The sequence below is a fragment of the Sceloporus occidentalis genome, unplaced genomic scaffold (genome assembly GCF_023333645.1).
Source record: "Sceloporus occidentalis isolate IW3139 unplaced genomic scaffold, rSceOcc1.0.p SCAF_122, whole genome shotgun sequence".
Classification (NCBI taxonomy): Eukaryota; Metazoa; Chordata; class Lepidosauria; order Squamata; family Phrynosomatidae; genus Sceloporus; species Sceloporus occidentalis.
The window spans coordinates 458,653-479,113 of record NW_028317102.1 but is presented as its reverse complement, the minus strand read 5'-3'; the positions used below and the strand labels follow the sequence as shown (position 1 = coordinate 479,113).

Sequence of the window (20,461 nt, the reverse complement as noted above, 5' to 3'; positions counted from 1 at the left end):
TTTTGGCTGGGAGGCTGTTCCACTTACCTACCCCCCTCCATATACATTAATGGCGATGATGACTTGTTAAAGGCAGATCTAGCACGTTGCCATCATAGATATCCAGTCCTAAGTAGGCCACATGGCAATGCTAACCACTCAATGTATCTTCTCATCATTACTGTCCGTGGTATAAGGGTGCTGCTAGACCAACGATATCAGGGAGACACTTTGCCGATTAATGGCTGAAAGGGAACGTTGGCTGGTGAGAAATAATCTCCGTCTAGCCTTAGGAAGCACTACAGGGGTTGTGTTATGAGGGCAGTGGGTACAGAAAACACAGGCATTTATGCCGAGACCCCTCGGGGACTGCAGGACTATCACAAGGAAACAACCACAACTTGTTTGTAAACTTCTACTTATATCACACACATGAAAATGTTACTTGCAGCCGTGTTGTGCAGCAGTGTGTCACGCACGACCGGTCAGTAATGGCAGGAATGTTGTGTTATTACTGCGATGTTATTTGGGAGTGTGCGACATGTGACTGCTTTGCTTTTGTTGCCTCCACCTAGAGAGGATTGTGATGCGAAACGTGGGACTTTTGCTATCTTTAAATAGTTGCAATACCAGACTGGGGTGTTGCTATTATCTCTATGCGTTGTTGTGTATCGTGTTGTGAGACAAGCAATTGCAATGTTATTACAGCCACGTTGCGTTGCTCTGTGTGTGTTGCAATGGGGGCCTATTCACTAAAGGGAGAGTTGTGGTTTCAACTCAATCATTCATTCATTATTCCAGCAAGAAGGGCTGAGCTGGCCCCTGTATAATGTATAAGTGTGCAAGGACACAGAAGAGATGGCACTAATTGAACTATACATTATACAGGGCCAGCCATGATCTTCCTGCAGCTGAAGCTCACTGGGGTCAGCCCCAGCTGAAACCACAACCTTTAGTGAATAGACCCAAGCTTGCAAAATGTTATTACAGCCACATTGTGTTGATTTGTGTGTTGTTGTTATAGCCATGTTGTGTTCATCTGTGTGTTGTTGTAGTCATGTTGTGTTGCTGTGACTGACACCTGATTAGTGTTATTGTTTCTGTCATGTTATGTTGCAGCGTGTGACATGTTATTAGACTGTTGTCATTACAGCCATGTTGCCTTCCTCTATGTGTGAAATATAACTGTGTTGCTGTTGTTGCAGCCACGTTGTGTTGCTCTGAGTGTGACGTGTAACTGGTGCATGTTGCAGTGATGTGTTATTAGGATGTTGTTACATCCGTGCTGTTCCTGTATGTGTGACATGTAACTCGTGTGTTGTTGTTACATCCATGTTGTGTTCCTGTATGTGTGACATGTAACTCTTGTGTTGTTGTTGTCGCAGGCATGCTGTGTTGCAGTGTGTGACGTGCTACCTGAATGTTGTTATCACAGCCATGTTGTGTTGCTGTGTTTGACATGTGACTGGCGTGCCGCCCTTACAGTCATGTTGTGTTACATGTGACTGGCGTGTTGTTCTTACAGCCGTGATGTTGTGTTACTGTGTGTGGACCCCCTGTGTCTGTACCTCAGTGTCTCCTTTGTCCGCCATGTCCCCGGGACTCCCCCTACCCCCCTGCTCTATCTCCGGCTCTGGGGGCAGGGCAGCTCCTTCTCACTGACTTGGGGCACCCATACACCGCCCACTACTCCCCGGAAAGCGTCACCTCCAAACCGGAAGCCGAGCTCTCGCGAACCGGAAGTGCTCCGTCTGTATGGTGAGATTCTGACTGGAAATTTGGACTTGGAGTGGACGCTGCCAGCGGCGGAATGCAGGTATCGGGGTCTGGCGGGTGTGTCATGTCCCCGTGTAAAAAGTGTATTTTACCCGCCCAAATGATCCCAAAGTCCGTTTACCAAAAAACCACTCCTTATTCACTCCATTCTATGTTGTTTTCTTCCGTCAGCTGTGTGTGTGTCTACATTATGATATAAATTATATATATATATAATTTATATTATAATGTAGGTGGCTATCTAATAACATTGGGTTTATGCTTTAGCATACAGAACGGCCCGTAGGACAGACTGTATGGATAACACTCTAGGTTTTACACGCACAACACATTTCCATTAATCTGTACAGACAAATATTTTTAAAGCATTTATGGATATGGCGGATGGTTTTGTATGAAGGCTTTGGCTAAAGTCATGTTTATGACATACTGGTAAAAATCAAACTACCAGGCTTTGTCAAGATGGATTACTTGGCATTTGGCACTTAACACAGTGAGAAAAATAGAGGGAAACCTTATAAACATGTTTTTCCCCCCAATCTCCTTTTCCAGCATTGTTCTCTTTCACCTTCGTTGATTTTAGTGTCTTCATTTTGTCTCTGTAGCGAGAAGAGAAGCAGCTGGAGGCATGTCTGGATGCCCTGATTGTACAGGTTTCTAATATTAAGAACTCCTTGGCTGGTTTCATCTACAAACTTGAAAATGAATATGACCGTATGACCTGGTAAGTTTCTCTTTGAACTGTTTGATCTTCAGATCACTGGGGGTTTTTTTATTGTAAATATGGTGTTCTATAAAAACCATTTATTAATACTCGGAGTATCTTTGTCTAAGGCTTGTTATATACTTAGCCCTCATTTTTAGTTGCACCAATACCAAGCTGTGAAAGATGCGTCCGCTAACTAAAAAGTTATGTTCTTCGCGCCTTGGCATTATCTGCTTCAGTCTTCTGGTATGGTGTGGGATTCACTGGCTGTAGAAAAAAAGCTTTCAAATGGAAATAAAATTATGGAAGAAGAGGCAATAGATAATTGTTACACTGTTTTACAATCAGAGTACAGGTTACTTGTACATGTGTGATTTTATTCAGCTGTTTTTGAATATAGTTCCAAATGAATTCTGAAAAATTAGTATTTCATTTCCTTGGTGTGTTTTCTTAGGCCTTCAGTGCTGGACAGCTTTGCTCTGCTCTCTGGGCAGCTGAACACCTTAAATAAGGTGTTAAGAAATGAAAAGACGCCGCTATTGAAGAATCAGGTCATCATCCCCCTTCTCTTGTCTCCCGAAAGAGATGAGGAGATCATGGTAAGTTCAAGTGCCACTTCTCCATCAAGGACAGGGGAAGTTAATTGGTGGATACCCATTTGTCATATTTCACTTACAGAGATTGACAGAAGGCCGAGTGCCAGTCTTCAGTCACGAAGTGGTGCCCGATCACTTGAGGACCAAACCAGATCCTGATGTTGAAGAGCAAGAAAAACAGCTTAGCGCTGATGCAGCTCGAATGACCCCAGAGGTGGCACAGGTATAAATACAGCCGTTATCTGTATTTTCTCCCACTAGCAAGATGTTAATATTCTTCATAGTTTAAATCAAACACATTTTCTTGTTGCAGAAACAAGTCCAGTGTTTGAACAAGATGTGTAACAACCTACTGGAGAAAATTATCAAGGAAGAGAGGGAGTCAGAAATGGGAAGTAAGTGTTAAAGCGATTGCGTAGTGTAACCCACGGAGGATACATAAATGATGCACCACAGGTGCACCTTTCTGTGAACCCTACAGTACTTCAAAGATAGTTCTTTTTGTGAAATTAAACATAGATTGTATGGCAAGTCACTCAAATGTATTTTTAAAAAGCCATCACATAGCTTATTTTAATTTATTTGTTTTTTTTAGATTTACGACAGAATAAACAAACCTATAATCCTGCCGACACAAATGCCCTTGTAGCTGCTGTTGCATTTGGTAAAGGACTCTCGAACCGTCGTCCCCCTGGACCCAGCGGCCCTGTGGCTCCTGGGCAGGCTACTGGAGGAATGCTTCAAGGGTCTTCCGGCATGCAGCAGGTTCCCATGTCCTTGCCCCCTAACCAGCAGCAGCATATGGGTGGAGTGCCTATGGGCCAGGCCAACCAGCCAGGTAAATTGTGTATTGTGTAAACCTGCACCCAGTATGTAGTAAAAATATCAACTCACTTTGTGCAGTCCTCGTTAAACCCAACTCTTTTGTTATATTCGCACAGTACATGCTGTCTCTTAAGAAACAAATAAGAAACAATATTTACTTTTTTTCTTTTTTTCTCACTCTTTCTAGGTAAGATGCCCAGTAATATTAAAACCAACATCAAATCGGCTTCTATGCACCCATACCAGAGATGAGTTTTTCAAGGGTACAGCAGCTAAACAAAGAAAAGAAACGGGCAAGCACCTTGGTTATCTATTATATAATACAATGAAGATTACGCACTCTGTGGAACCAACTTTCCTTAAAAAAAAAAAAAAAATACTAACTAAAAAGATGTATAAAATGTGGCAAATCAACCAAAAATGTATTTTGTCAGAACTTTAGATTAATACCAGCGGCTATGGATTTATTCTCCAAAACATTGACTAACACATGGATTTGTGTCTTTATTTTGGCACTTAAGTTACGTGCTGAAGGAATATCAGGAAAAAGGAGAAATGTGTTTGCTATAATGTGCAGATGATGTGTATTTTTTTTACGTTAAATTGTTTTGATGCAAATATAGTTATGTTCTTGTGTTATTTTTGTGTGTGTTTTATGTTATCCAGTGCTGTGCCCTCAATGCCTTCACATGCTCAAGGAGCATTTCCATTTAAAGTGAACGTTTAGGGGAAATAAAGGGCAGGAATTAATTTACATAAATTACGGTAATTCTGTTGCCTTTTGTGATTAGATCCCAGGGTCTGTTACTTTTACACTAATTGACTAACAAGGACAAGCTATGGGTAGATTGAATAAATTAGCTATTAAATGCTGTGATTTGGACAATTCTCTTGGTCATATCGCTAGGTGACAAGCCTTGTTACCCCTTAGTCTGCCTGTGATTAGAAATTTTATCAAGGGGTGTTTTACAGTGTGTTAAAAATGCTACATAATATAAGACTACTCTATGAATATTGTATTTAATTATTTTTTACTGTTGTAGCTACTGGATTTAGATGTGTAGTTTTATAGCAATGCATACAATTTTGCTATCTCAGTTAAGTGACTGGATTGTGATGCTCAACATGTCCATAGGTAAACCTGTGAAGTATATGCTCCCCCAACAGCTTGCTCTCACTGGGTGTATGAAGAGATCAGAGGCAAGGAAGCTGCTAATGTTAGATTATGTATTAACAAGTGAGCATGCACAGCATATATGTGGCATTATATGTACTCCGCTCGGTGATAGCAATCAGGAAGCGCTTGTCACACGTGGCTTGTCTATACGTGATTGATTTTTGGTCCTCCCCTTTTGGTGTCTTTACAAAGTGGACTTTGGAACAAAGCAATGTTATGCCTAGAGGATCAGGCCTCTGCTGCTTACCCTTAGTTGACTTTAGTTTAAAATACTGCCGCTTTTGTGAAACCCTTTATTAATGAAAACATCCTTCTGAGTACATGCTGAATATTGAGTTATCTGTAATGAGCTTGAAAAGACTCTATATGATAAAGGAAGATTGAAACCTTGTGATTGGGAGGACATACAGTTTCAGGGATGTACATGGTTTTTTTTTGTGTTTTTATTTTTTTTTTTATAGTAAAGTATACTTTTTTTCATGGGAACGCAAGATCGTTACAAAAGATTATATGGTTAATACCAAAGGGATGCATAAATAAACCATATGTCGCTGGTTAATGGAGAAAACACCCAAAGGATATTTCTTTAAAATGCTTTGGTGCCACCTAAACCTTTCACCTTCACTTAATTTAAGTGGACTTTTTGTTAATTAAAAATGTTTACTTGTGTTTGCGCATTAATATAAATTTGGACTAATGGGTATCATGCTCTGGGTTTGCTGGTAGAAGCAGCGATCTTAGATATAGATATTAGCTATAGTTTGCCTGATTGCCCTTATATTAGAACACGATTCTCCTTTGGAAGAAAACAAGACAAGTGGAAGTAATCCATTAATCTATGAACCAAGATAACTAGTCTCTAGCATTTAAAGCCATTATCACTAAAGCAGTTACATTGATTAAAAAAACAAACTGCAAACAATGGGTGTTTTAAATAAATTCCAACTTCAATAAAAGTTGGCAGGCTGGCTGCCCGCAATAAGATAAAAAAAAATTTTTGCCATGTAAATTAGCAACTTCCTCGCCTCATTACATTCCTGCCTGCCTGCCTCCCTCAATGAGTACTTCCTCACCTTGTTACATGCCTGCCTCCCAAACTGAGTACTCACTCACCTCATTATATGCCTGCCTCCTTTACTGAGTACTTAATATATTACTTCACGGCCAGCCTTCTAAGCTGGGTACTTCCTAACCTTATTTCTTTTTTTACATTATACATTCCTCCCTAGCTCTTCCCTATGAGATTTGTTTGCATTACTTTCATGCTGTTGAGAAGCTCTTCACACTATTGCACCCAAGTACATGTTCCCATCACATCATAATTCCTACATTCTGAGATCCTTCATTTTGAAGACACCAGATTACACACAGCCAAACTTCAGACCACGAACAAGCCAACCGGAGAGACCCAATGTTACGGCTCTATGTTTCGCCATCATTAAAAGACAAGTAACAAATCATTTTTCCCGGAAACGGTTTTATTCGGAATTTTAGTTTATTCTACAATCCAGAACCTAATCTCAGTTGTGATCGATCTGGGAGTCACGTGTCTTTTGTAGGGTGAATTATCTCTTCCTTTAGAGTTTAGCAACCCCTGGGTTATCTGCATGTTGCTTGCTTGTAATAAATACCCCAGCCATTAGATCACCAGCTTTGTGACATTGTGCTCACGGTAAAATGAGACTGATAAAGAACATCGGGTCGATATCTGTGACACAAAACAAATATATCTTTGATTGCTGGCTTAATGAAGGAAAGAAAACCTCCTAAAGCATCTGTTTCATCAACTTAAAGGCACAGCTTACTGCCACCAAAAGAATAATGCAAAATAAAGTACTTTCTGAGTACTAGAACATACATTGTTTTCTTAAATGGTCCTTTAAATAAATACTAATTAAATAAAAATACATAATGGAGAAGCTGCAGCTCCCCGCTTCTTCCATGGTCCCCCAATTCTCACCATTGATTGGCTGTTTGAAATCAATAGGAACACTTTCCACACATGTTCACGGGGGATCTGGTTAGACCCCCTTCATGCTGTTACCGGGAGCCGACGGGTGGTGTGTCACTGCCACAGGAAACACCACAGGGCCCTTCATTTTAATCTCTCTCTCAGGACCCCCGATCATACAACGTCGTAAGTTCCTGCGGGAACAGGGCCCCTCATTCCTCTTGTATCTGTATGTCAATTGTTGTATTGTACCTGTCATTATCTGTAACCTTTTCACCTTGTACAGCGCTGCGGAATCTGTCGGCACTTTAGAAATAAAGAATGATAGTAATAATAAAAACAGTATAAAGGCACAGGCTCGCTGAGCGCTGCTGGCTCACATAACAGAAGGCGACGTTAGCGGGCTTTACTGTTTGCCAGCTGGTGCTGCTGCCAACAGGACTGCGGTCTTAATCAAACCAGGTTCAGGGGAAATATAGCAGTACGGGACTGGGGGGGGTCAAGCTCAAAATGACTGTACGATACCATACCCCTCACTAGTGATACAGATTAAAGGCCAGGTCTCATTTCCACTGTTTTTAATGCATGGTGGTACAGATTAGGGCTCAGAGTCACAGTATAACATGTTAAAGATTAAAACTCAGTTTCGCGGCTCACCGCACAACGTTACAAATTAAAGTCCACCTTTGTAGCTTAATAACCAGCATTATACACCAGAGAGCACCGTGAAAGTCACAATGGAATGCCTGTTGCCACAGATTTTGTTTCTTTTAAGATTAAGTTAGTGGTACGGTGAAACGTTCACTCAAAGATTAAATGTATGTCACAGTTTAACGATCATTCTCAGAGATTAATTGAGTGTTATCTCAGCATGTAGGATATTATTTCGATCTGCGTTGATGAATGTATTTTTGACAGGGTCACTCTGTGCGCATAGCCAAGTACTCCAAAAGGAAAGGGGGGAAAAGGTAGCAGGTCTTGAGACCTTAATGCTACAGCCCTTAATCCTACACTAGGAAATAGATTTTTTTTTTTAAAACCAGGGCTTTTACCATAAAAATAAAAAGGATGATTTATTGCATGTGCTTTCTTTCATATTCCCTGTGTCTTCAGACGATCACTTGAAGTTTTCAAGTGACCTGGAGACCATAAATTCTCCACGAACCTTAATCTATGTACCAAAACCACTGCTGAAAGGAGATTTAATTAACACCAGGACTAACACAACAGCCTTTTTTTTTTTTTTTAACATTCCCGTCCCCATCTTCTAAATTTAAAGGAGACCTCTTGTCCTGATGCTTTAATGTCTGAACACATACCCTCATACCTCAACAGCTCATAAACTCAACAGCTCATACTGTAGCTGTTGAAGTGCCTAACGCATCCAACAGCCATCGTACTGTCTAACTCCGTTTATTGCGTCACCCTACTTCACATATGAAGTACACAGCTTTCTGAACAACTCTTGTTAAATCCACAAGGTCTGAAAAGCTCTGCATGTCATTTAAGAATGAATTGCTTAGTTTAAAGTGTTTTCTTTATGAAATGAATGCTGTGTTTGTCTCCACCAAGGCAGGTAGGATTTCGGGAAGGGCATCCATAGTCCATTAGAACTCCCCGATCTCGGATTTCAGAGGCGATCAGAATTGTGGACAAAAGGGCAATTTTGGATTTATGACAGCTTAGACATCTTTTTTCTGCCGTAGAGGGGGGGTTAATTGGTTAATTACAGTATAGAGTTTTCTCTGGTGAGCATCTATAGAAAAATAAATTCTGGTGCAACTTTAAAAAGCGCTCTTATCACCACAGTAACCAAATGAATTGTCCAATAAGCAGGAACATTCCAACGTTGGCTAAGGTGATAAGATCACAACTTTGCACCAGGATCACTTTTTGTACATAACCCAGGGACCACCACTAGGGTAATAACAAGGCATTCGGAGAGGGTCTGTTAAAGGTAAAGCACTGTGTCTTGTAAAGCTTTTGTTTAAGTCATTACTACAGCACACAATGAAATATTTCTAAGGGTCTGTCCAAGGGAAGTACCCCCTACTTTCAGTATAGTAACAATTTCCAGGTAAGTTTACTTCTTATTGCGAGATGTCTGGATGGAAATTAATGTAATTTATGGAGTACTTTGCGGCAGCCCAGACAGAACAAAGTCAGGTCCTGGAAAGCAGAGATACAGATAGTGAGGAAACTGTAGGTTTGTAAAGGTGGCAGACGGGACAAAAAAAACCCATCAAGAATCATACAAGGAGAGGACCATCTGTAATCGGGGGAAAGCAGGAATGTGGTAGAGCAAAGTAGGTCTTAACAAGCGAGCAAAACACAAGGTACCCCAAGTAGAAGCTAGATCATACAGGGACAAAGTGTAGTAAGCACTAGACCAAATTAAAAGTCTCCCCCCCCTCTGTATGCCACCTTAGGCCTATTCAGGCCAATGTCTAAACGTGTTTTGTGTAAATAAGAATTACTCTATTTGTGGCCAAACGCACACTATTCTATTATGTGCCGGCTGCAAAATAGCTAAAAACATCACTTTCCTGATGTCTGTTTGTTCCAGCTGACTATACAACGAGACACAATGTCACTGTTACAAGTTAAAATTCTTTTAGAACACTTAGATAAGTATTAGTGGCTCATAGCGCATCTAATGTATCGATACATTTCTCTTTAAAGCCTGTGGGTGACATCCAGGGATGCGGATATCGGTGCCAGAGACACTGGGTTGGCAGTTTCTGCTATCTCTACGCAAAGCTTTGGCGCACAAACCGGGCACTGTTCTACAGCTATGACAATATGACATTACATCTATATAATGGCGCAGTGTTGCAGGTCCCTATGCGCCGAACAATGGGGCTGCCTGTGGAGTCGTCGGCTGTCCCCTCCCTAGCTGGCGAGTTCACACATTCCTTCAGCAAAGTCCCCACACACACATTTACACGGACAAGACTGTACCCTCAGCCCACAACATAGTATTCTCTCCCACTCTCCACAGACAGGCGCATACCTTGTACCCACCCCCCACTCCTCCGTCATGTGCACACCTTAACCCCTTTCTTGGCTGTCAGCCTCATCCCCTTGGATACCAGGAATGTGCTGCCTTGGACCTTTCACACACTTGGAGGATGTCTGAGCTTCAACTTAGTTTTTAAGTAACACAACACAGGTGGGGGGGGGAAGAAACTTGAGAGAGACATACGGCTCCTGAATCTAAGACGAGACCAGCGACTGACTAACGTTTCAGTTTTTACAGCAGGAGAAACGGGGCAGACAAGACAGGCCGAATGGGTCTGATCTGCCGTCCTCTTCTAGGATGTTTGGATCTCCTACCCGGATTGGTAATAAACCTCCTTTATCCACAGTGCCACTCATTAAACAAAAATGCAGGAGGGGGGCGTCTCCAACCTGAAGAATACATTGATTTCTACAGAAACTAAAGGACATAGATTCAAATATATGGTCACATTTAGCTGGTCATACTTTTGGTTTCGGCTTTCCATGGTTCCACATTTTTTGTAGCAGGTCATGGTAGTTTAGACTCAGGTCCATCAAGTTCAACCTTCTACTGAACAACATCTAGAAACAGAACGTGTCAGCAAAATTCGGCCCATCTAGTGTGCCTTATGTCTATCCCTCTGCCACTTTTGCTGGAAGGCTATTCCATGCATCCACTACCCTCTCAGTAAAGCCATACCTCCTGATATTACTTTTACACTTTTGCCCCTCTAATTTAAGACTATGTCCTTTTTTGTGGTAGTTTTTCCTCCTTTTAAAATAAACTCTCCTCCTTTATCACATTGGTTCCTTTTATGTATTTAAACGTTTATATCATATCCCCCCGTGTGTCTCTTGTTTTTCTTCCTGGCTGTATATCTTTAGATCCTTAGGGACAATGGGCAGTCCCTAAACCTGGGGTCCTCAAACTACGGCCCGCAAGCCACATGCGGCCCGCGGAGCGCATTTACCCGGCCCGCCGGGTGTTTTTGCCTCAGGACATCCATGTGTTCCGAAAGATGCTTTTGGAACACAAGGATGCCTCTGTGAAGTCCCTGTGGCACACGTTTACTTTAAAAATGCGGGGACCGCCGGGAGCAGGCGCACGCAGCAACGTCACTGACCCATGGCAACCGAGCGCGGAGAAGAAGCAAAGCGAAGAAGCAAGGACGCGCGCTGGAGGTAAGTGTTTACCAGCGGCGCGTCCCTTCGGTGTTCTGACCACCGATCCTCCGGTCCTGCTATGGCCGGAGCGGTGGTCGGAACACTGAAATGGGGCAGTACACAGGCATACAGCCTCCAGCCATACAGTATGCCTGTGGGGGAACATACTGCCAGCCCCTATAGTCCGGCCCTCCAACGGTCTGAGGGACCGTGAACTGGCCCCCTGTTTAAAAAGTTTGAGGACCCCTGCCCTAAACCATTGAAAACAATGCATTTTGAGCCCATACATGTACAGGCTTTGTCATTAAGGGGTTAACCTTTCCTGGTAAGTTTTATCCTGCACTACAGGAACCAGTTTAGTAGCGATTTTCTGAAAGAGTATCCAAAGTATCTATTTCCTTCTGGAGAGACAGTTCTTTTTAGCTTGTTGAAAAACCTATTTTCCGTCACAGCGTGTATTTCCACCTGTGGCAGGAAAAAATAAAATCAGCATTTGTATATTACATGCCATACATGTAGCGTGTCCTATCCAGCCAACTAACGTGTCACCCCATTGGCATTGAAAGGGGTAAAACAGCTCAATTAGGTAATAATGATAAGAGGTACAAAATAATGACCTCTAGGTAAAAGCTCATGAAAGCAGCCTACAGAACAACGAACAAACAGGGTTATCTCAGGAGAGGCTCAGCTCAGCTCCCGAAAGCAATTAGTGAATTCACCGGGCTCCCTTACCGGCTTCCTAGACTTCTACCCAACATCTGGGTAGTTTAAACACAGCAGGGAAGACACGGCTGTTACTGAATAAACCTACGCATAGCTGCACGTATGCATGTTTTACTCGATGAGAGGGTGGTAGATAAGTGGAACAGCCTCCCAGCAGAAGTGGTAGAGGGTACAGTAAGAGAATTTAAACATGCGCAGCATAGGCATATGGCTTTTGAATCTTAAGACAGGACCTGATTAAGATCGTTACAGCAGGAGAAACGGGCCGACTGGATGCGCCGAATGTGTCTGATCTGCCGTGAAATTCTGTTTCTGTGTAATGAATACAAAAATCTACCATTTTGGGAATAACGCGCTTTATCGACAAAAGGTTTCTATACGGGGGATGTTCCCAAGTTCATTTCACGAATGAAACCCACAGGCCAATAACTTGACGAGGGACTTAATACGCGGCCGCCCTAAAGCAATTAGCACAATTTAGCAGTAGGGGTCCCACCCAAACAGAAGACGCCATTCTTCTGTACCTGGCCCTTTAATGACGAGGTTCTCGTCCTACAAGTATCGTCTTGGAGATGGATGAATACGGAAGCTGCTGATTTAACAGCGTAGCAGTAATGTTAGGAAATAAGCTATCGTTTTTTCCATTTAAAAAATGCATAATAAGTAAATTAGGACCATACATAAATGGAATAAATTGTTTTGCTCATCAAAGCGTTTCCTTTCAGCGTCACACACAGAGGAGACCCCTGGGTGCCGTAATTACCCCGTCTCTTTAAACCCGCAAGAGAATTTACCGCGGTTTAAAAAGAGCGTTCCAATTATTATCATCATTGCCTCGTCAAATGCCCCCGTGGGGGTTAATAGCGCGCAGTGAATATGTACCGTCATGGTGGTTTTGCCATTTTGCTTCCTGTCTGTCCCCCCCCCCCCCCCGAGGCGCACAGTCACATGCCAAGAAATGGCAGCACAAGGGGGAGATAATAGTATCGGAGGTAAAAGCGAACGGCGTTAACCCCTTCAGGAGAAGAGAGTTTTGGGGAGGTCTTTTGACAAAGGAGGCTTTTTAGGATGTGGGGTATTTTTTACTCTCTGGAACGGGGCAAGAATATGCATGAGTGTGTGTACCAAGAAATTAGAGAGGGGCTGTGAGGGTAATATGCCAACAGGTACAACAGGGGGCATGGCATGCCTGAGGTAAAGTGCAAAGGATACTACAGGTGGGGCCTTTCTACAGGGGCATGGCGTGCCTGAGGTAATATGCTAAGGTCACAGCAGGCGGGAGTGCTTTGTACAGGGCCTCGGTGTGTCTGGGGCTATAAATCTAACGTTGCAGCAGGCGGGCGCCCTTTCTGTAGGGTACATGCCATGTCTGAGGGCCTATATCTCAAGGTTACAACAGGGGGGCGCCCTCTCTGCAGGGGCATTGCGTACCTATTCCTAACCCAAAGCCTCCCACAGGTGTCTACCCAGCTACCTGGGCCTTTCCTGGCTTCGTGCTCTTACCCACCCGGGGCTATTTAGCAGCTGCCCTCCTCCCTCTCCCAGACAGACAATGTCCTCCAGCTGCTGGAGGGTGTGGTGAAGAGGGGGGTTGCTGTTCAGGAAGGGTGTGCCGGCCCTGTGTAGCTGCTCTGCCTGTTCCTCAGGCCCGGCCCTGCCTGTGACTGCAGCTCTCTGCCCACCCTGAGCCCTCCTCCCTCTCCCCCGTGTGCAGGCCGGAGCCCGGCTCGGGGTGTATTTGCGGAGTGAAGTTGAGTCACCGTAGGGGTGTGGTTACCCACATCTCCCTCTTTTTCTCCTTCCTTCCTCCTCTTTCACGCTCTCTCTATCAAGCTCAGGAGGGAGACAGGAGGATCGGGGCTCCAGATCACAACAGCAGGTAAACAAAGTTACAACTTTCCTGCTTTCTCACGGACATTCTCTCTCTCTCTGGAAAGTATGCCATGTTCTGCCACCCAGGGCAAGAGACCTCCGATCTACTGCCTCTCTGCCATGGGGCACTTGTGACAGCTTGGTTGGTTGCAGGGCCTGTTGCTTCCCTACTGGTTTTACAGCCTCTCCCCCCCTGGCCAGGGAAGGGTTAATCCGTGGGTGTGTGTGTGTGGGCCTGTCACTGGTGGTGAGTGTGCCTGGCACAGGGTGGAGTGGCTTTTCTCTCACTTCTCACACCCCTTGCCCTCCACAGCCCCTGGGGCTTCACGCATGCACTCCTCCCTCTCCGTTCTGTATGTAGAGAGTCACATCTGGATTCTCTCTCTCCCTCCCAGCTAGTAAGAGCGGCTGGTGAGGAGGGAGAGACCAAGGTGAAAAAAAGAAGCAACAGTGGTGGAGAGTGCAAGGGGTTAATAAGAGACCTCATAGTGGATTCCCTCTTTGATGACATTTTCTGGGATTGCCCTTTATTTTTGGTGTTAGGCGGTTTTTCGTGACACTCGTGGGAATGGAGGGCTTACTGTGCTAAAAACTTGAAGAGGATTGGAAAAGTTCTTCAAATGATGCCTTAGAGTTCTAGAATGTGAAACAGATGCAGCGGTGACTTGAAAAGCCCCAGAGGAGGGTATTTCTAGCTCCTGGGGAGATATTGGGGGTAGATCTGCTGGTTAAGAAAGGTGAACGGTTTTCTTTTGATATGGAGGAAGGCTGGGATAAGGAGAGGTTGAGAGGTCTAAGCAAGGTCAAACTAGCTGCTTGTCTGGAGGACGGTGACAGCTTGTGGTGGTCCGGATACCTGTATATGTCTCGCTAGTTTGGGGAGGGTGGTCAGGCGGAGGGACTCTTCTCTGGAGGCAGGAGAGCATGTCTCACTGGAGTGTGGAGTTCTGCTTAAGCCTTTTCGTAAGAGGGGGGGGGGAGTGAGAGCCTACGGAGCATGCAGGGGGGGGGGAACTTGGATCTGGAGTCCGGCTGTAATGTAGGTGAAAGGTGAGTGCAGGTGAAGGATGGGTGTGTTTGGGAGGGGAGCGTGGTTTGTGGCTTCTCCAACCCCCCTAAATTCTTTTGAGAGTTAATCCCCTCCCCCCCACTGAAGAAGAGCAGGAAACCTTGACTTGCTGTAAGAGGGCAGTGAAAAAGTGGGTAAATATTGATATAATGTGTATATACATACGCGGTTTCCAGCGTTAATGCATACGCTGCATGTGACGAGTCTCATGCAGCAATTCAGAAAGTTTTTTGTTGGGAGCAGCTTGGGTTCTGATTACCTCGTCGGTCTCATGGTGTGTGATGTCATCAGAGCCTGCCCTTAACACTCCCCCGCTTGGCACCTACCCGGTCGGGCGGAAGGCTCCTTTAATCCTGTAGGTGCAATGTTTTGGTTCCACAGGGTCAGAACAGTCTGTGACATCTCTTGCCTCTTAACCCGTCTGTTACCAGAGCATTAAGCAATGTGTAAGACACCTGACCAGCACTCACTTTTCTTAAAAAATAAAAACATTTTTAATTCATATTTTGTTTACATGCTGTTGTACAGCGCTATGGGATATGACTATATAATCCTGAACTAAGGTAAACAAAGTCTCAGCTGTAAACATCTGGTTAGTGTGACCTTGGATAAAATAACCCCCATGACCCCATCTGCAGAGTATTAAACTGGTGTATATGTTTATCATTTTTTATGGAGGCTTGATTGCTAGTTTGCCTGTTGGGCCGTTTGCTTCATCATTTTGACCTCCGTTTACCAGAAGATGGAGTTTTTAATAGATACATCGTATCGTCGCTTGCTTATATCCTTTATGACGCAATAACGAGTGTCCGTAGCATTACTTGTGTGGGAGGTTTATTTACCAGGGTGGAAAAAGTAGATCATACCCGACTATATCTGACCTCATCTGCAGCTCTGGAGAGACGACCCTCCCACCTGCAGCTCTGGAGAGACCCCCTCTCACCTGCAGCTCTGGACAGACGACCCCCCTCTCACCTGCAGCTCTGGACAGACGACCCCCCTCTCACCTGCAGCTCTGGACAGACGACCCCCCTCTCACCTGCAGCTCTGGAGAGACGACCCCCCTCTCACCTGCAGCTCTGGAGAGACGACACCCCCCCCATCTGCAGCAGGATGTTGACATTCTGGAGGGAGTTCAGATAAGGACGACTACAATGGTGAATGGTTTGCAGGATAAAACATTAAGGGATCACAATATGATCTCTTGAAAGAGAGACGATGGAAACAAGAGGCCTTAATCTAAAACTAGTAGACCAGTTGCTTATATGGACTGCAGAAGTGGTAGAGGGTAATACGGTGATGGAAGTTAAACATGTATGGGATAGACGTACGGCTCCTGAATCTAAGACGACCAACAAATCAGGAAAAACTATCTAGTCTATCAGGAAGCAGCTAGAAAACAAAACTTCACAAACAGCAGGTGTTTTGAAAGCCCGTATTGTTGGCTCGTAGCAGGTGATGCTTAATTCATACGCATCATTTCCAGCAGAATGAAATGGGTTATATTTTAGACATTTAAAAAGCGTGGGTTTTTTTTTTTGTTTTTTTGTTTTTTAACGGTGTTCCTGGTGAGGAGGGATGCATTCTGGGCTGGGTCTGGTTCCTTTCCAGCTCTGAAGAATGATATTTCCTTGAGTGTTTTCCAGATAGCAGGGAGTGACGTGCTGCCCTCTCCCCAGCCAAATCCGTTTCAGGAACCGGGGTGTGAACCACTACAAACACTCCTAACTTCAAACACATGACACCGCGCCAGAAACGCGGATCACCGCTCGCACAAGCCTCCTCTGTTACTGTAACATTTCAATTTGCTTGGGGTTTTTTTAATGGAGGGTCCTCGAAATATATAATAAAAAAAAAAAAATATGAATTTTTTTTTTACTAATGTTCTATTGCCGACGTGAGACAATGTATTACATTTCAATTAAAAAAAAAAATGTATATATTTATATATATTTGAATACTGATTTATTATTTTTTTTATCCGGTCCAAATGCTTTTATTAACCCTTTATTTTGAATTTTCCATATGAACAAGAATTACTTTTATGAATAAATGAATGCACAAACACTTTATCAAGATGACGGGCACCCTGAGATGAGTTCCGATTAATTGCAGTTATCAGGGCTTGATATTGGTTTTTCTGTACGGAACCACAAACTTTTACAGTGGCTCATTGGCTGTTGGGCGACTACAATTCCCATGATGCTCCTTCCAGAGGGCTTGGTGTGCTAGTGCGTGAATGAGTGTAATGGGAGTAACCTGTGGGCTGTGTGTGTTTTTTACAACATCGTGGTATCGAATAGTATTTGATGACTAAAAGGTTGTGGTGTCATGGTGTGGCAATCGGTGTCTCGTAATATCATCAGACAAATTTGTTAGTGTTACCAAACGTGTGTCTTCACAGCTATCGTTACCCAGCATTAGTGTAACAAAGTGTTCCGTATCTTTCAGTGTCACATGTAATATTATTTAATAATAATTATAAAGAATATATTACAATGTCTTCTAGGCGTTTGGATACCATGTGACTCTCGTCATTAATACACTGGACTGCTATCATATCTGCCTTTTTCTTGAACCTTCTTTCTTCCTCTATAAACTAGAACTTTATGGCTTTTGCCCTTTAAATATTTAACAGGATCCACAGAACCTCAATCGCCATCTGTTCATTTATCGAGGATATCAGTAGTTTTACAGCTTTTTTTTTTTTTTTTTTTACCCTATTAGATAAAACTAATAATAATGAGATAACCATAATCTTTGGATAGGATTTTGTTGCATCTGCTACCGGGTATTACAAAGTTTTTTTTTTTATATATAAACCATAAATGTTGGGATTTTTTTTTTTTTGCTTCATTTTAAAATTCATTTTTTATAATAATTAAAAAATAAATTAAAAAAAATGCATTTTAATCAGCTTCTGATTGATACTAAGAAACATGGGGCTTATTAACTAAACAGTGAGTCTAGACTGTGCGGTCCATGAATGTTGATGAAGGGGAACATGCAGCTACTGCAGAACTCCTTGGAATCCAGAACTGTTTCTCTGTTTTGTCCCAAGAAGTTGTATTCCTGGGTAAACAAGGCGCTTATTATCCATATCCGGATCACTGTGCGGCTTTCACGAACCGTGCCTGATTTTGCAGTAAGGAATGATGAATAATTCATGCATTTTTAGTTTTGTTTTTTTGTTGTTTTGTTTTTTAAAATTAGAGAGCTTTTTTAAGTCGAGAGTTTAAAATCAATAAGGAATTCAAGGATGCAGGAGCTGCGATGGTTCAATACACAGTAATGAGCAGTATGGTCGGTAAATGGCCACGTCCACCCAGCACCTGGAAGGCTGGGGATTGTAGGAGTGGGGTTCGTATCTGTCATGATCCTTACATTAGCAGGTGCTGGGTTTAGAGGGTTTTTATGTCATCTTTAGTGTTATCGGCGACTTCATGCTTTCAGTTTTAATTTATAACGGAGTCAGAAAATGACCGCGTTCTCTCGCCGGGATAGATGTTCTTGTGTTTGGATCTGTCCAAAAATGTCCTGTTAACGGATTCTGGGTTCATTTTGTGTTGAATGGGGACACTGAATACTGTGTGAGTTCTGGTTTTAGGAACCTATTTTATCACTCTGTAATCCTAACACACCTGTAATCTTCAATATTTTTTTTATAAATCTTGATAGATGACTTTGGGGGCAACTTGTATTTTTCATTCTTTCTCATGTGGTCCTTCAATCTGCCATGTCCAATCCAGAAAGGGATACTTTGTGATCTCTTTCCCATCTTTTATCCAATAATAGAAGTTTAGATCGTGCTGAAGGTTACATCGGTCCAAAAGCAAAGCGTACATCTGCGTGTTACGCTGCAGTCAGAAGAAACCTTCTGCCGAGATATCGCTGCGCTAAATAAACAACAGAATGCGACGGCTCATCAGACCCGTTTGGCTCATCAAGTCTGTCTCTAAAGACTCAGACCTTAATCAGTCGTTGGTCTCGTCTAAGATTCAGGAGCCATATGCCTATCCCATGCATGTTTAAATCCCCTCGCTGTATTAGCCCCTGCGTCTTCTACTGGGTGGCTGTTCCACTTATCTACCACCCCTCTATAAAGTATTTAATAGCAGGCTAGGTGATTAACAACAAACAATCTAGTGCAGGCACCCTGGGTGTTTGCGGAGTTAACAGCTGTCTTTATGAACAGCTTCATACATGGCAGTGGAACTCAGTCGTGCGCTGCGCAGGAATCGCGCGTCTCTGCGAACTAGCAATTATTCAAAAAATAGTCTACGAATGTGACGTTAATACGACAGCGGATATTTAGTAACCATGTGAACGAGGAGGGATTCAGTAAATATGGGGGAATCTGAAAAGGTTGATTTTTTTTTTTTTTTTGATTTTTTTTCTTGATGGGGGTGGGGGTGTAATCCTCTTTACTATAATGTGATCTTGTAAAGCGCATGAATGAACTCAGAAACAAGAATGTGTCAGCAGCTCAGACCCCGTTGGCCGTCTAGTCTGTCCGTTTTTCCTGCTGTAAAGACTCAAACCTTAATCAGTCGTTGGTCTCGTCTTAGATTAAGGAGCCATATGCCGATCCCATACATGTTTACATCCATTCACTGTATTACCCTCTACCACTTCTGCTAGGAGGCTGTTCCACTTATCTACTACCCTCTCGGTAAAGTCAAACTTGCTTACCTATATAATTTCTCCTCCTTCCGTCCCGTACTTTGTTAAACCCATTTATGTATTTAAACGTTGCGTCCCCTGATAGGCCAACACCGCCTCGGAACCTGTTCTACGTTATTCACTTTAACTCGCTGCCTTAGCACCCTGTAATGTATCCGTTTGCTTCTTCCTGATGCCGTCATTAACCCGTCTCTTCCTCATTAGCATTACCCCCTCAGAACACTGCCTGTGTGTTTTTGCTCTGGATCAGGGTGGTGATCTCCCGGTGCGCAGGGGCCGTGTAGCTGGCTGTTCCTGCGCGATACGATTTCCCATGGAATCAATGGGCAGAAATGCGCTAATGTTCCGGCTGCTCTGCATCTACAAGAGCTGTGTATGCTGTCCTGTGGAAGGATATTAAAGTTTAGTGGATGTTCGATCGCTTCCCAGGAAACGTGCTGCTAATCTACCCCCTCGGGGGTCATGCTGTAGTACGTCGGGGTATTGGTAACTGAACCTAATATTTAATGTAACTACGTTACACCGTAAATGTATCCGGCGGGTCGCTGTGCGGCAGACTTATTGTTTTCATGCTGTTGCGGATTGTGTTTTGATTTGTACGTTTGGCCACCCATTTCTTAAATTCACAAACGCTGTACGTGAGAACACCCAGAATCAGAAATTACCCCTGGAATTAATAATCACAAGATGTGACCCTCCAGGACAGGCCCAGGCGGGTGACCGTGCCCCTTCTGCAAAACCGGGGGAAGATGGCCCTCTTGGACGATCAAGCCCTCCGGCGTCCCACTGCTCAATGGGCCGTTACAGGGGAATGCAGCAGAATTCTGTAGAATGGACTTTTTTTTTGAGTGGTCGCAGTTGATCTCCTCTCCCCCCCCCCCGTGTACCTTTTTCGTGTTTCGCATGGTTTTCCTCCAAGTGGTATGTTAGGATTATGTCT

General features: G+C 43.5%; 1 protein-coding gene across 1 annotated transcript; it reads left to right on the top strand.

Annotated features, from left to right (window-relative positions):
• Window positions 1–875: 875 nt before the first annotated feature.
• LOC149282137 (mediator of RNA polymerase II transcription subunit 8-A-like) lies at window positions 876–4,134 on the top strand. Its single transcript, XM_089498582.1, is given in 8 exon segments — window positions 876–905; window positions 1,623–1,812; window positions 2,308–2,479; window positions 2,916–3,060; window positions 3,140–3,280; window positions 3,371–3,452; window positions 3,653–3,895; window positions 4,070–4,134. Coding segments are annotated over 8 exon segments (1,068 nt in total).
• The last annotated feature ends 16,327 nt before the right edge of the window (window positions 4,135–20,461 follow it).